We start from the raw sequence: 16474 nt of genomic DNA on the forward strand, positions 1-16474 counted from the left end.
ATTTTAGTGTAATTTAAAAACAAATAATAACACTTGACACTTTGACACTTGAAATGTTCTTTAAATATTTATATAAGCATTTTCTAAATATAGTATAATTTTCAGGATTTTTAGGATCTTTTGAGCTATTTATAGACATTTGAAATTGTTTAGTTTTTTTTTTTTAGATATTGTTTAAATTTTTATACTCCATTAAAAACCTGAATATATATATAATACAAGATTCCTAATAAGTTTTTCTTACTAAAATGAAACAGCACAAAACTACATTTATTTTTTATTCATTTTAAGTTAAAATTATATGACCAAATTCGATATTAGGTAAACAACGATTTTTGTTATTTTATAGTTATTCAAATAATTATAATCAGAGAGCCAGGGATTAGAAAATGTATTATTTACTAATCATGATAATATTTTTTTTTAAATATTTGGACTAATTTTAAATCATTTTCCACAAGTTCGTGAAATCATGAACCTATTAAACACTGATATACGTTAAGTCAGTATATTGACTTATTATAATGTAATAAACTAATATCAGTTACTTACTAATATCATCATGCTTACTACTATTTGATATATTATAAATATAAAATCAATGGTAGTGTTTAATTATTCTTACACAATCGACAAAACTATAAATTATCGATAGCGATTTTTTTTTAAAGTTTAGTTGAGATACATAGTATAGGTACAGTCAACATGACAATATTTTCTAGTGTTAATCGACCAATCCTGTATGCTATCGACTTTTTAGGTTTCCTAACCATAAGTGACAACCATGCAAAGGATTAAATGTTATCAAATTAAATCTATTGATATTTCAATTAAATTGTAGCTTAATTTGTATTACCTTGTTAAGTTTGGACATATTGCGCTCAATAGTGGTTTATTTATACAAGTTTTGTCTGATTTTTGAATTGATTATTGATCGTATTTATATAATATGTCATTAAGCCGTCCACGTTGTTTATGCCGTAGACGATTGTGCATTGGCTCGGATTGAAAAAGTAGAGAGAGGTATCGTATAATATACGTATACAATTCGTTCAATATTGTCGTCTAATATAATATTGCGTGAAAAATGTTTGTTATTCTACACGATTGCGCTATAGTAATAGCGATGCAAAGTTATCATAACCGTTATGACTGATTTTCGCCATTATAATTATTCAATAGCCCATTATTATATAGAACATCAATTCATATATTTATAATACACATTTTACTGAAAAATAAATTCCTTTCGGCTGTCGAGGAATTAGAACCGGTGTTCTCCGTTTGAAAATCTATAGAAGACGGCAATGCTGTAACGGCATACACGAAGGTAGGGCCACGATCCATAATAATATGATGCAAATATATAGGCGGACAATAATAATTATATTGTGACTACGCACGATCGGACGAATATTTCTGCAAAAAAACTATGAATATTAATAACAATAATGACTATGGTGAAAATTTACCAATATTTTTTTACACATGTTTTTTTTTTTTACCAAAACGTTTACCTTATTAAACTTAACGAATTTACAAGGCTAATTATTTTCAACACGACAATAATATAATGGTTTGATGTTTTAATCAAGGATAATTCAAATAAAAAATTATTGATAGATTTTAGACTGTCCCGAAAACAGTCATAAATTATATTTCCAATTTTTCTACTGATTTCCGTATTAAATATATCCACCTGTCCATCAATCGTCGATCGGTTAAATCAATATCAACAATTAGACCTTTCTCCTCCAAACTGTTTTTTTCACACTGACACATATTTTTGATTATTTATATTATTTCTTATAATATCTAGAACCTAACTAAAAAGGTAAAAATAGGTATTCTAAAATCATAAATTCAGGCTGTTATTTATGTTTTTTTTTTTAATACATACCATATTTTCTCGTAAGTAATACGACATTTTCAGAAAAATAGCAATTATAACTAACACAAAACACCGTGTCAAAATAAACAATATCATATTAAATCACATTTATCATATAATATTTATATCTACTAAAATTGGTAGGAAAGGCTTTTCCGAGAGTGTACTTACGTCCTTTACGTTAACGAATAATAACTAATTAGTATTACATTTATCAACATTTACCGAATTTATGGTAAATAAAATTAATATGCATTTCTCGACTCTAGTTTTAACCAATACAATTCGATATAGTTTTACACGTGTTCGGTAGCCGTGGTCAATGAATGAAATCGCAAAAATGGCGCTGAAGAGCACCTCCAGCATTCGCGCAACTTTTGGTATAATATTTACAACTCGCTCACGATATAAAGTGACGACTCAAGTGTTCTTTGTAAACGGTCAAGTGTCTGCGAAATAATAATAATAATATGACGCTGCACGAATTCGACTGTCCACTTAGAGGAGAGACATCAGCAACAACAGATGAAAAAAAAACTGATTTCTCTATTATAGAGACGCCGATGGATAAAACGTAATAACGCGATATTATTTTGTCTTAAAATGAAACATTCGATCTCTGGCTAATTCGATTTAATTTTCGCGTTTTTATCAATTTTATCGAATTTAAATTGTGTTCAAGAAAAAAAAATACACCATTGCTAACAAGTTTATTTATATTGTGTTATTTTCGGGTCTCGGTCTGCGTGGAAAAATACCATTATACATTATGATACATAATAAATCATAACGTGACGTAAATTGCTTACATCATTCGCAGTCGCACCACACCTATAGTTTACGACGACTAGCTTAAAAAACGCACGACGTAGTTTCAAAGATGGGCAAGCTGTTCATACAATTAACTTGAATTATTTCGACGTTCAGAACGTTAAGTGTTATAAGTTAATAATTAACGCATAATATATATAATTTAACTGTACAATTTTAAGGTTAGGCGTATCTATGTAGGAAAATATTAACTAAACTTGATTGAAAAAAGTTTATTATTATTTTTTTTTTCAATTAGCACTTGGATCACACAGTTTTGGTTGCGTAACTTTCAAATTTATAAATAACTAACCTCTACTCGTTAAAAATATATTTTATTTTCTATGATGTCTAATTGTACACTCCAGTTGTAGTGGTTAGAACAATCGTATTATACATGTCCGACGTCCGTGTCTACTAATGTATATCAATTGTAGTAGTACCAATTTATTTTCCTACTTTTATTTAAAGTCATTGTCTACAACGTGTTTATACAAAAAATAGAAAAATATTTTCAATTTTATTATTTTTTTGAAATTGTATCCATACTTATAGATTTAAGATGATGTTACCGTGGTTTTTAACTAAGATCTGTACCCTATGATTTTTCAAATCAACCGAAAAAAGTTGCGGTGTATAATTGGGTATACTAATCTATTGTTAAGTTAAATTGTGTTAAATTGTGTGAATATTAGAAAGTCGAGTATTGTTAAAAAGTTAAAATCTTTCTATTAATTAAAAATTAACTTTTAACTCGGCTTTGACTTTTCAATAAGTTAATTCCCACGCCTATCCGGCAGATTTTAGATTGTGTCACTCCCCAGCCTACGATTGACTCACAATGAGTTACGATATTTTTTTACAATATATCTTTTCTATCGCGGAATGGACTTATTCTAAATCCATATCTTTTATGATTTTGTATACAATTGCAGATTATATTGTGTATTATAATTTATGACCGTACAGATGAACGGTAATAGCTTTTTTACAACGCAAATGAAACATTATTGAAATACTGGGAAATAAAAAATAAATAGATACGAATAAATATACATCAATAAATTGACAACATTGGTTTTTTTAAATTTATAAATACCTGCACTTATAATACAATTTCAATGTACCGTGATACGTATATATATATAATATATATATTATAATAATATGCAATCGTAATAATCTATAGAGTGGTATTCTGAAAAAAAAAATAATAATCAAATCTAATTCCGTTGTAGACACGAGAAGTGTTTAATACCACTGTAGATTATATAGGTTACGACAAAGTACAGCCTATCGCCGATGTCAAGACAATATTATCATTATTATCCATCCGAATAGCGACTGATGTCTAATATACCTTTAATATATACAATGTATTTACTTGGTATAAACTTCACTGGTAATAAACCTGTGCGGCACACTGCACGAAAGCTGTATACTCATATACTGCCATGTGAATTTTATGAAATACGTGTGCGTATAACCGGTGCCCTATTGTACGCGAGCACGTAATTATTTTATTAGAAATATTAACGTAAGCGCCCTATCGAAACAGGCGTTATCGACATCGTTGTTAATACGAATTATACGAATTTTTCCGGTGAAAGTCGGTTATGGTTCGCAAACGACCTGCGCCTCCGATGGGGTAAGTGGTGCCCCCCTAAGGAGCCGTACAAAGCAAAATATTATTCTATCTATTTACGTGTATACCTACGTAGGTATATCGCGGCGAGCATAACTTTGCCACTGTTATACGGAATTCTAATTAGAATGCCTACGCGTATCTGACTCGTACCTATAATATCGGTATATTATAATGATTTGTTTTTCGCCGTCACAGTTCGTTTTTCAATAAAACGATACCCACTCGAAGCGTGGCACAGATATCGACCGACGACACAGATGTGCGCGTGCATTTTAAAAAAAAAAATTGTATATTAAAATCGTCATAAAACCGCTTGAATCGTAAAGCGGAGAGTGTGTTTGTATAGTGAGCGCTGTCGTACGACACACGACGCGTCTAAATATAAACCCATTAAAATATGTTACATATTATATTATTATTGCTCGTTACGCGATCGACCGTTGGGATTGAGTGGTGTGTATTGTCAAAAAAAAAAAAGCTAATGCCATATTATGTGGTATGTTTGTTTTTTATTTTCGACGAACCTATACTTATTATTACGATTTCATGCAAGCGATTCGATTTGTCCTTATACCATACCGCGTTTCGAGCGCACAACAATTATTTGGTCATGTTTGACATCGTTACAGTATCGTTTAAATGCCATCACTCGCACGTGTTAAAAACTTTATTGTAATAGCATAATTGTAGTTGCCCTACGACCAAATAAAATATTACGTTATACGCATATAGGCATGCGCACAGGGCGTGCCCTGTAATTTTTCATGGTCCTATGCTTCAATCTACCTAAATAATTAAATCTATTCAATTTTAGCCAATTTTTTTTTAAAGCGAATTTAAAAAAAATTTGAATAATTCATTATGATAAATTTAAGATTTAAGCAGGATAAATGTTTCTTGGTTGATGCTATGGTATGCATGTTAAATATGAATATAACTCAAAATACTACAAAAATGATGTTAACATTTTCTAAGATTTCAGGGGAAGATTTATTTGCTGAAATGAAATTTTTTTAAATTATCAAAATGTTATGCAACTAAACTGTGCTTCTAGTAAATTTGTTTATGGATGGGTAAAAAAAAATATTATTACCTATTAGTTATTTCATTGGTTGAAAAAAACTGGAAACTCCACGTTATATACTTGTGTTTTTAAAACTTTAAAAATGTTTACAATCATACCTGTAACTAGCTGTACGTGTAAACGCGTTTTTTAAAAATTAACCGTAGTAAAAAACAAATTATGCTTACAATGGGTCATGAACGTTTTTAGAGTCATTATAACTGCATTTCACAGAATAAGAAATGGTATCGAAGGTAAATCGAATGTAGTAATATATTAATTCAATATTATGGATATAATAGACGGATGTATCTCTAAATACATAAAATTAAAATATATTTATGATTTTTAGCTATGTAGTTCATAATTATTATATTTGTTTGATAATTATAGTTTATTTTAATATTCACTTCTAGTACCTGTTTAGTATAAAGTATTTAAAATGATATAAGAATTATAAAACGGTGATCAGACATCAGAATAAGGCCGACGATAAATATGGGCACTACCCAATTTTAGAATCTGTGCACGCCTATACGGTTATTGGTTATACGACAATAATAATATAATATTGTGCGTAGTAGCTAGAGAAACATATTATTTGTTTTCGCGTCTTATGAACCGAAACGTATTATTATGATAACTGCAATCACACGATATAATATGACGTCTACGAGTGTTCGTTCAGAGGACTGGGAGGCATTTCGTGGTCCAGTGACATTTTTAGCCTTTTGGGTGAAAACAAAACACGCAGCGTGGTGTGGAAACACTTTAAATCCCCTAGTCGATGAGGATTGCGAACTGATGACACGCACCGACGGTCCTGCATTTATTTTCGTTGTACATAATATAGACACGTAGTAGAAACTTACACAAAGGTTACCGTACGAAATAATATATGTTTTATAAAATCGACGTGGGTATCCACCCATAAATGCTATAATATGTATACATATTTATGACACACGCGAGTGCACCACAAAGAAACGTTTAACCAAACGCGGTTCGTTTACTTTTCCCAAAACACACTCCGTTACAGTATATATATATATATTATATAAAATATAATAAGATACAACGTGTACAAATACAGTTGCTGTCCAAAATGGTTTTACCACGTCTAGTACAGACGTATATGGGTATAGTCGTGTTAGTTTAATGTATACAATTTATATAATATATATAGGTGGTAATCGTTATATCGCCAAACAGAATTTTTCTCGGTAAATGTGGCTGTGTTTTGATAACATTTTTTTTTTCAACACAATTTTTAGAATTCACAACAAGTTACAACCCAATATTTTTGAAAAAAAAAATTATTTTCAACGGTTTTTTCACCGTTAAATACCGGTTTAATACCGTTATATAATAATATTATATTTTTTAGTTTAATTAAATGCGTAGGTACTATAGATTGTTAATGTTTTTAAATTTTGAATTATACCTTTTGGTTGATAGTAGTATAGTATACGTATCGACATCACAATATATTACTATTAAAATTTCATTTTATAAAAATACGTTTTCAGAAACACATACATTTACCTACAGAAAAAATTACTGTTTGGTGTTAACAAGTGATAAAATAGTATTACGCTCTTTATTGTATTATAAAAAGGCAAATGCCAATATTACACCGAATACCGCACGTGCAGAAAAATAAATTTATGGGATAGAAAAAATGTATAAATTTATATTGTGCCGTTCGATTTTGATCACTATTCCATGAATCTGTTTTTATGCGTTCAAAAAGAAAATAACGTTAAAAATCACATGTATACAAAAAACAACAAAAAAACCATAGTCGAAGAAAATATATCCAAATATGTAAATGGGAATCTAGATAGGTTTGAATTTGTAAAAAAAGATAAGCTATCACTAAAAAAAAGTTTGATCGACCAATAAAATGAAAATCTGTATAACAATAGCTATATTATACATTTTCCTTTTTTTGAAAAGTAAAAATTGACTCTACAATACAAGTTTAAACGGTCGTACAACTCAATAACTGTGTAACGCATTAAATGCGTACTCTTAAATTATAAAAATTTAACAACTCAGACAGTATCTGTGTTTTGAATAAAAAAAATTTTTGGCGCAATCGATACATACATTTTTAATATAACTTTTCTGTACTGGCACAATGATAGACGTACGTTATATACGGGTAGACAGTGTCCCAAAATCGGCGCAATTGACGAACGACGATTATAATAATATGTCGTATTCGTACTCGTTTCGTACCAGTCCCAAATTTATTGTTGACAATATATTATCGTGTTGATGAGCAGTGCCTATGTGTATACCTGTGCTTATGTCTTTTCTACAATAACGTCAACCAAACAAAAAAAAATGATACAAAACATCCGTTTGTAGTTTAATACCTGTATATAACATAATATATAATATTATAATACCTACGCGTCGCAATCGCCCGTTTGCAGTGCAGGTCGGTGTCTTATTATATTAATATTCAATTCTCGTAACAGAGAAACGAACAATTTTTTTTAGTTCATACACGAACGCGAGCAAACGATAACTGAATTTTAAGTAGACATCAATCGACACGATGAAAGGTGCGGATTTCGAGTGATAGGCCCACCGGTATTATTACTATATATAATCCAAATTATGTATATATTATACGGGTCTTATATTTATAATTTAGGTGTAGGTAAACTATGACGCGTATTCTTGCGGGGGATTTAAAATTTAAAAAAAACTTTCTGAAATATATATTTACCGTTATAAAAAGCAATTTAAGTTCGGTATGGATACGGTTTTTTCGATTCTGGTAGTATATTATACAACTTTTAAACCGAGCGGAATAATATTATTACAACGTCACATTGTGACAGAAAGGAAAAGCGTAAACCATCGATACCGGATGATATTATACAACAATATTGAATATTTATAAGCGTCTGACAATATTTGATCCTTTAAACAACAGAACCTCGTTTACATTTTCATATTAATTCCACTAGTTTTTATCATATCATCGTCGTCGTCGTTATTATTATTATTAACTTTTCTCGCTGCATATAAGCTATAAAGTGTACTCACTAGACTTTAATATTATCGTAAAGTTCGAGTTCTCTCCAATAACCTATTCTCGAGAAAACGAAGGTAAACAACTTTATATTGGTAAGATAGGTACTTATATATTATTATATAGATTGGTAGATAGGTACAATATGTACGTTATTCGATAAGATATTCATAATAAATTTTAAATATCTGCAGATACGGAGACTGACAGTTTATACGACGTCAAAAACGATATTCTGCGGAAACGCGCGCGTTTACACCTCACAGTGTCGAACAAGTGTATTATATAGATATGCGTAGTAGACGACTGCAAATATATAGGTGGTATAGGTCCCCGAAGTCGTCGAGTTCATAAAAAGCATTAATTCACGCCGTAGAGTCAAATTTTAGAGCTCAATCAGTGCTCTCGAGATATATAGTCCATAACTTTATGCATATTGTACCCACCTCGTCTATACAAAATGTATAGCTGCATATTATACAGATAGATCGCCGTGTCATCCTATTTCCCAATCACTCGCCCTTTACGATTTCACCGTTACGAAAAATGCGCAACCATCGCGGAAACACTATATATACTATGTATTATTATAATTGCAGTTTCCTGCAGCAGAAGTCAAAAAGGTCAATAATATTTACGCGAATTGCCTCCCGCGATTATTATACACGATATTCGATTGTTTGCGAGTTCATTTCCGGGGCAGATCTACACTAAAATCTATATCAATATAGTAATAATAAACCCAAGTTCGTGTTGATAAGGCGTTCTGTCGCGGGAAGGCTAAGCGTGCTAGAATGATATTATAGGGCGCCAGCATACATTAAATAACAACCGTTGTAATTGATAAGAAAAAAAAATGTTGAAAATTCGACATAATCGCTGTAACATATATCAGGCCCTATGTATATAGTATGCAGCAATCAGTACTCTATATACATAGTCTATACATATATATATGTTATAGCAACAATGCGCGGTTGAATGGTTTTAAATTCCGACCATACAGTATTTGCAGTTTACGAGAGATATAGGTATACCGCGCTGCAATCCGTAAGTCGGTACCTACCTACACTCGATATGTATTATTTAAATTCCTGATAAATTATTACTTATATAATAGGTAATTTATGAAGTGTATAGGATACCTATTACTCATAGAACAAGACTGAAGTGCAATGTTTAAACCTATTGAGAATTTAAACTATAGACCAATTCATATTATGTAACATATAACAGAAGTGTTGGCAATCGGCATGATGGTTAGAAAAACGATTTTTTAATAACATACACTACATAATATATAGAGCCACGTATTCTGGTTTGCTCCTGGATGTCAAATAGCTTAACTGCGCGGTTCTCGATGCCTTGTGTATGTTGTATAATAAATTATATCGTAATAAATAAAGCGAGTTATGTGATAAAATCTTTAATTTAAATTAAAAAAATATTTTCTTCGTAGAAACTGATGTTAGTTTTGTTAAAACACAAATGCATTGTAATGAATAATTCAAATAATTGTTAAATAACACGATAAAATAATGAAATTAATAAACTTGCAAGGTTAATACACGCGTGTAATGCATAATATTGTGTCAAGATTTGAAGTTTCAAAAACTTTGTATCGATAGTATAATAGCTGCTTGGATTTCGTGAATTGATTGAGTTATGTATATATATATATATACGTCTTATTTATAAGAAAGTAATACAAATTTAATAATTCATGTCATTATTTCACGTATAAACAACGTAATACAAATAAAAAAATATGAATCGAATAGTAAATGCCAAAATTTTGTACTTAAAATACAATTTAACTAAAAATATATTTATACAATAAATTATATATTTTTATTATTATACCGAGAAATGAATAATATTGTTTAAAGAAAATAAATATTAGCTTTTAATAATACGTAAAAATACACAAGAGTAATAATATAAATAATATCTTACGTAGGAATGAAATAATATTTGCTCTATTTATTATGTTTAAGGGTTTTATGTTTGAAATAACCATTCAATAATAGCTATTAGCTATGTCGAAAAACCAATTTTTTAGAGAAATGTAGATAGTTAAGAATTGTATAATATCATCGAGTTGATAAAAATATTATTAATGTGCAACGCATCTTAATGATATTACCCTTAAAGTTACGACCTCATCATCGGCTATAATAAACTATTCAATAAAAATAATATAGGAAAAATACCACATTTTAGCTTTACATTATGCTTTTAATATTTTTTGAAAAAAAATAGACATGACTTTAGTACAACTAATTTGTGAAATAAGAATTATGAAATACACTAGTACAACTCAAGTTAAAATCTCTTAGGTCCTTTACAAAAAAAAAAAAAAAGCTCTCTACCGACGCCTCTCTGGAACTCACGCTCGAATGTATTGTTGGCCACTTCGAAAAATGAAAGAAAACCCTAGTTCGATCCGTCATTGTTGTCATACCGCACCATGCGAATACCGGTGATATACATTATATATACTTTTAGGTCACTGAGAAATTGACATCACAGCGACCACCAAATGATCGAATGGTTTTATTTTATTTATACTGTGGGCGTATTATATTGAGAAGTAGGTATACGAGCGGCAAAGGCCGGATTCAATCACGATTTTTTTCAATTCAGATATATAATATATCATTTTCCACAATCTCATTCGACTTTATTTCCTTTAAAAATATCAATCCACTTCAATATTAACGCCCGCAGAGTAAACTTGTTTTTTCGTGAAAATATTTTTTCCTGTTATTGAATCAGATAAGTAAAAGTTACAAACACTATAACGATATTAAACCGAAAAAAAACTATCTATTAATATCCAAAGCATAATAATATTCAACACAAAACTGTTAGAATTTTTGTAAAAACATTATTTTACGTTTATGTCAGTCCCTAAAATTGTGTGTAGTACGAAAAGTGAAGTGTGTAGTACGAAATTTAAAAGTGTGTTATTCAAATTATATCTTTATGATAATAGGTTAAAGGTTTAATTTTATAATTTCACATTTTAATGGTTTTTACTTTTTAGTCAAACTAAATTTTAATAACTATCTATATTCTATATAGTATATTCTACACAAAACACAGTACATAGTAAACAATATTTTGCGTTACTTATTGGTTATTAATATTCATTGTTGTTGAGAGTAGTTATTTTTATTTTTATCAGCTTGGTCGATATTGAACCTCGAGAAGAAGTTCTTTATCACCAGAAACCATTAAAAGTTCACTTTATATTCGATTTAATATTGCTACTATCAATAATTTCAATCCACAACCAGCTGTATCAGTACCTATGGTTAAATAAAAAAGATAGACACACCAAAAAAAATTCTAAGGCCACACAACAAGAGTACTGTGAAGGTGTTTTTCCCGAAGCTAAACGTCAAAGAAACCAAAATGTATCAGAAATTAATACTGCTCGTATATAGTGTTTTAATAAAGTTAATATTTAAAAATATTTGTTTTTGAAAATTCCTTTATTTTGGTAAAATTTTACTATACTATTTTAAGGCCATTATTTTAAAACTAAAAGGTTAATAATATATTTAAGTAAATTAAAATCAATGTTTTTTGAGTAAATTAATAATTATTTTATTTTATTCACAGCAATGAAATAATATATTTAATATTTATATATTGTAATATTGTTATTTAAATTATATTAAGTGTTATTGGTTGAAGAAAGAAGTCCATAAGCATCATTGTGTTAGTTTTTTGAACATTGATTTTTTTATTTAGATTTGGGACTATATTGTGTGTAGTACGAAAATTTGAATATTTTAAGGGTTGGTTTATGTAATATTGTATGGTTATTTGTTACTAATGACTAATGAGTGTGCCGCAAAAATTTCTCTTATATTTTTAAAATGTATTATTCGACAGTTTTAAAAAATCCCTTAGGTTATGTTATCCCTTTTTATAATATTGATATTACAATATACAATCGGGAAATTTCTGTATTGCTTTGTGAAGCGATTGTACAAACTACAAAGCATTTTAGAAATAAACTCTGTTTTTGAACACATTTTCAACATGATGCATGCATAAATTATTAAACATTTTAGTCGACTTTCTTTGTGGATGCTGTTTGACTGTCGAAATATTCGAAGACTGTAATAATTTCGTCGTGATAGTCGATAAAATTAATTAATATTGATCAACATATAAAATTCAGAACTACTATATCGGGAGTCGAAAACATAATATGCTATAAACTATCATAATAATAATATGTTAATTAATTAATTATTTATAATTAGATATATTAGGTTTTAAAACATGACAAAAAAATTAGCTTTTTTAAGAAACAAAATATTTTATGATATTAAATTATAGTTACTTCATTTTTATGTTAAAAACTATTAATACGATTGCAATGATTCAAATATTATTCGACTTTCATAATTTATTGTTTTATTTTTTTTTTTTGAACGCATTAATTCAATATTTAATTTACAATATAAAATACAATTGTTTGTAAACATTTAATTTAAAAATGATGTAAATATGTAAATACCTTTTAATTAATATACCTTATAAATTTTAATATTGATGTACTTACTGTACGATATGTGTGCTTTATTAATAGTTCGATATTATTTATGATTATGACTTATTCAGTATACGTAATCACCAATAATAATTATTAGTTTAGATGTTTTGCACGTGGAAAAAAATTTCACCAAGTTAAAACTATGCACACTTTGAATAAAAAGCGTTATTTATCACCGGGAAACGTATACAAAAATGTATTTTACAAAAGTTAGAATTATTTCATATATATTATATATAATTATGTGCACTTAAGATCATATTGATATTCATTACATTCACGTTACTATTATCACTGTAGTTTACATTTTTTTGCACTAAAATGTGACTAAAATATTGTTTAAATTATTACACTAAAAAATATTTGTTAAATTAATATTAAAAATAAAATGTCAATTTAAAGTTTTTCATGTTTCAATATTAATATCATTAAAAATTAATGAAAAATGACGCTAAGCTATCTTTTATAGTAGATACACGAAACACATTAATGATAAAATTATATCACACAGCGTTAAAATAAAAAAATTGAAAATGCAATAAATTTCATAAATTTCGAGTCCTAAATTGATAAATATACAAAGTATATCTCTATGACTGCGGTTAAAGCCAACACCCTGCACGTTTGTGTTTATTTAGATATGCGGTATAGGTAATAAAATACAAAAAATTACAATAAAATGCAATAAATATGTTGTATACGTGTTCGATGCACTGTATAGCGTCTATACCTACAGAGACTGTAGATATGATATAATTTAATATTGCCGTTTGTATTGTGGGTATAAAAAATTACTCATATAGATAGAATAAAAAAAACATGCGTGGCGAGTGAATACCCTTATTAGCTCTTCTGCCGAAGTAGTCATTTTTATTTTATTTTCCTGGAAAAAATCCAAACTTACCAACTCGTTTGGTTTGAAATTTAAAATAGCGTAGGTATAGCTATAATAAGTTAAATGTTAAACACACGGAAAATTAATAAATAAACGCTAAAAAATACTTAGATATTATTTCTTTGAAGTCACGAGAGTTTTAATTCTGACACAATATGGTGATGATTCAAATGCTGTATTGGAAAAAAAAATCGTTCACTAAATTTTAACTATTTGGCTCAAAAATTACACAATAGCAACACACCGGCGAGACATAAGACCATTGCAAATGTAATTAATAGTCGTCGACAACGTAAATAATTGTTTATATGAAACAATAAATTATAATTTTACCGACAGAAACACCATGGACGTAAAAGTTTTCCATTATTTAATCGACGCGTTAAAAGTAGCCGGTTGCTCTATATACGAAGATAATATACCAGTTTTGTACAATTCGTTAATTAAATTACAAGGTGAAAATCATTTCAATTCTGTTTATTTATGGGGCCGTATCGAAACATCGACCAATGATTATTACATTGCTTATGGTCACCAAAAAGATCCAATCGAGAATAGGATATTTTTTTATACGTAAGTTCACAACCGTAATCTGTTGAGAAGTGTCTGAGTCCATCGTATATAGTTTAAGTTTGGCCGTTGGTACCTACTTAAACGATTTTATGTACACCACTCGACAATTCCGTTGATGATTTATTGTATACTTAATGTATTATTAAAACAGACAAAACATTTTGGAATGGGATATAATGCCCACCGATTGGTCAATACTCGAAACGGATTTGGCACGAAAAATAAAAACCAAGTTGTACGGCAATCCAAGATACTTGGAGTGGGTAGATAACTCAAATAAAAAGTCACAGGAGACAACAGAATATCCGATAGCGCCGAGCGTGGTAGTAAAATATGAAGATTACATGGAAAGCGGGGAAGACGACGTCCATAATGCAGAAAATATAACTTTTAACGATGTCGTATCAATCGACGAAGCCGAAGAAATGATGGAAACGGTATAGAACGGGTTACTTTTTGTTAGAATACAACCGTCGTGTTATCCAATAACATTATGTGCATTGATTTGGTGCTCATTATAGGAATCTAATTTTGTCGATCCTTATAATTTAAAAAATTCGATTAAAGAAGAAGATAGACTGGCCATAACCGTCCAAATGATTGACAACGAATGTCACATAGTCCCACGAGGATATTTTTACAAGTTACCAAACGGAAACATAATCAAAGCTCCTTACTTTAAGGGTATGCGCCTACGAATTAATTTAAACATTAGTCTTAAGTTATTTGCACCGAGTTGAGTATTTTATGATTTCAGGTTTAGATTATTCAGAAGTGGGAAATGAAAACAATTTTTTACACATAAATCCACAGTATTGTAAACCTAAAGGTCTACAAAACGATGTACGGCCAGATTACAATGGGTCCATTGATTTTTTACAATCAATAGATAAGGATATACCAAAAGGTAAATTTATTATCAACTTATTACTGCCATAAAAAATAAATTATTTTAATATATGTTGTTGTTAGGATGTTGGACTTCTCGGATTTTATCAAATCGATATTTCGTTATTCACAGTTTACTGTGGCCAGGCGCTGTATTCTTTCAAGATATGAACACAGGCATACACGGTTACTTTTACAATGGGTATGGCCTAAAAAACTTAGATTTGCCGTTTATGATCTGATGTTATATCGTTTTTTCATAAGTGTATTAAAATATTTTTGTAAACATTTTAACTGTATTATATAGTCTGCAGAGTTGTCATATTTTTTTCCAGTTTATTTGGGTCCACCTTATTCGTGATATTAGTTTGGTTGTCAATTTTATTTATAATTATTTATGTAATTATAATTAATTGACTGTCTATAATTTGTATTATGCGCCTAAATATATATATCTTAAACAAAATCGTAAAAATAAGTCAGAAAATAAAACTATTAATAAATATTGTAGACACCATTAGAAAAAAAATACAACGAATATTTAAAATATGTGAATTATAATATGCTAGTAATGAAGGACAAATCGCATTTTATATTTATATTTATAAATATAATATACTGGCGCACAATTTCCGTCAAGTGGAAATCAATATTTACGTACTATAATATTATATCATTGATTATATTTACAATTTAAAGGTATCGTTAGTACGAGTATGTGTTTACTTATAAGTTATAACAATATATTATTATTTTGACGATTTTAAACGAAAATTTTACAATGCAACAGAGATTTTGAAATAATAATATTATCCGATTGACAATTATTGTATCGAATTTCCAAGTATGTATATACAGTTATTGGCGAAAAATTATGAAATACGATATTATACTATTTCGATGAACGTGAATAAATAATATTACACCAGACCACTGAATCTCGTGTGTATAAATTACTGTTCTTCAGTGAAATGTAAAGGCTACCTAAATCTATAATTGATTTTAAATAAGTAAAATTATACATACATACACTGATACGATATATCGCGTATTTTGACTTACACCTCAATAAAAAATC

At 28.9% G+C, this 16474-nt stretch overlaps 1 protein-coding gene across 1 annotated transcript; it reads left to right on the plus strand.

Moving 5' to 3' along the window:
* Nucleotides 1-14281: 14281 nt before the first annotated feature.
* On the plus strand, nucleotides 14282-15638 carry LOC132923996 (radial spoke head protein 9 homolog). The gene is made up of 5 exons (XM_060988044.1): nucleotides 14282-14508; nucleotides 14660-14945; nucleotides 15030-15192; nucleotides 15266-15415; nucleotides 15481-15638. The coding sequence occupies exons 1-5, from the start codon at nucleotides 14282-14284 to the stop codon at nucleotides 15636-15638; spliced, it is 984 nt and encodes a 327-aa protein (XP_060844027.1).
* The last annotated feature ends 836 nt before the right edge of the window (nucleotides 15639-16474 follow it).

The sequence above is a fragment of the Rhopalosiphum padi genome, chromosome 3 (genome assembly GCF_020882245.1).
Source record: "Rhopalosiphum padi isolate XX-2018 chromosome 3, ASM2088224v1, whole genome shotgun sequence".
In the NCBI taxonomy this organism is placed as follows: Eukaryota; Metazoa; Arthropoda; class Insecta; order Hemiptera; family Aphididae; genus Rhopalosiphum; species Rhopalosiphum padi.

Excerpts from the sequence above, each read along its gene's own strand:
- LOC132923996 (XM_060988044.1), top strand. The coding sequence starts at position 14,282 with ATGGACGTAAAAGTTTTCCATTATTTAATCGACGCGTTAAAAGTAGCC. Across the intron at positions 14,509-14,659 it reads AATAGGATATTTTTTTATAC|ACAAAACATTTTGGAATGGG; the intron begins GTAAGTTCACAA and ends TTATTAAAACAG. Across the intron at positions 15,416-15,480 it reads AGATAAGGATATACCAAAAG|GATGTTGGACTTCTCGGATT; the intron begins GTAAATTTATTA and ends TGTTGTTGTTAG.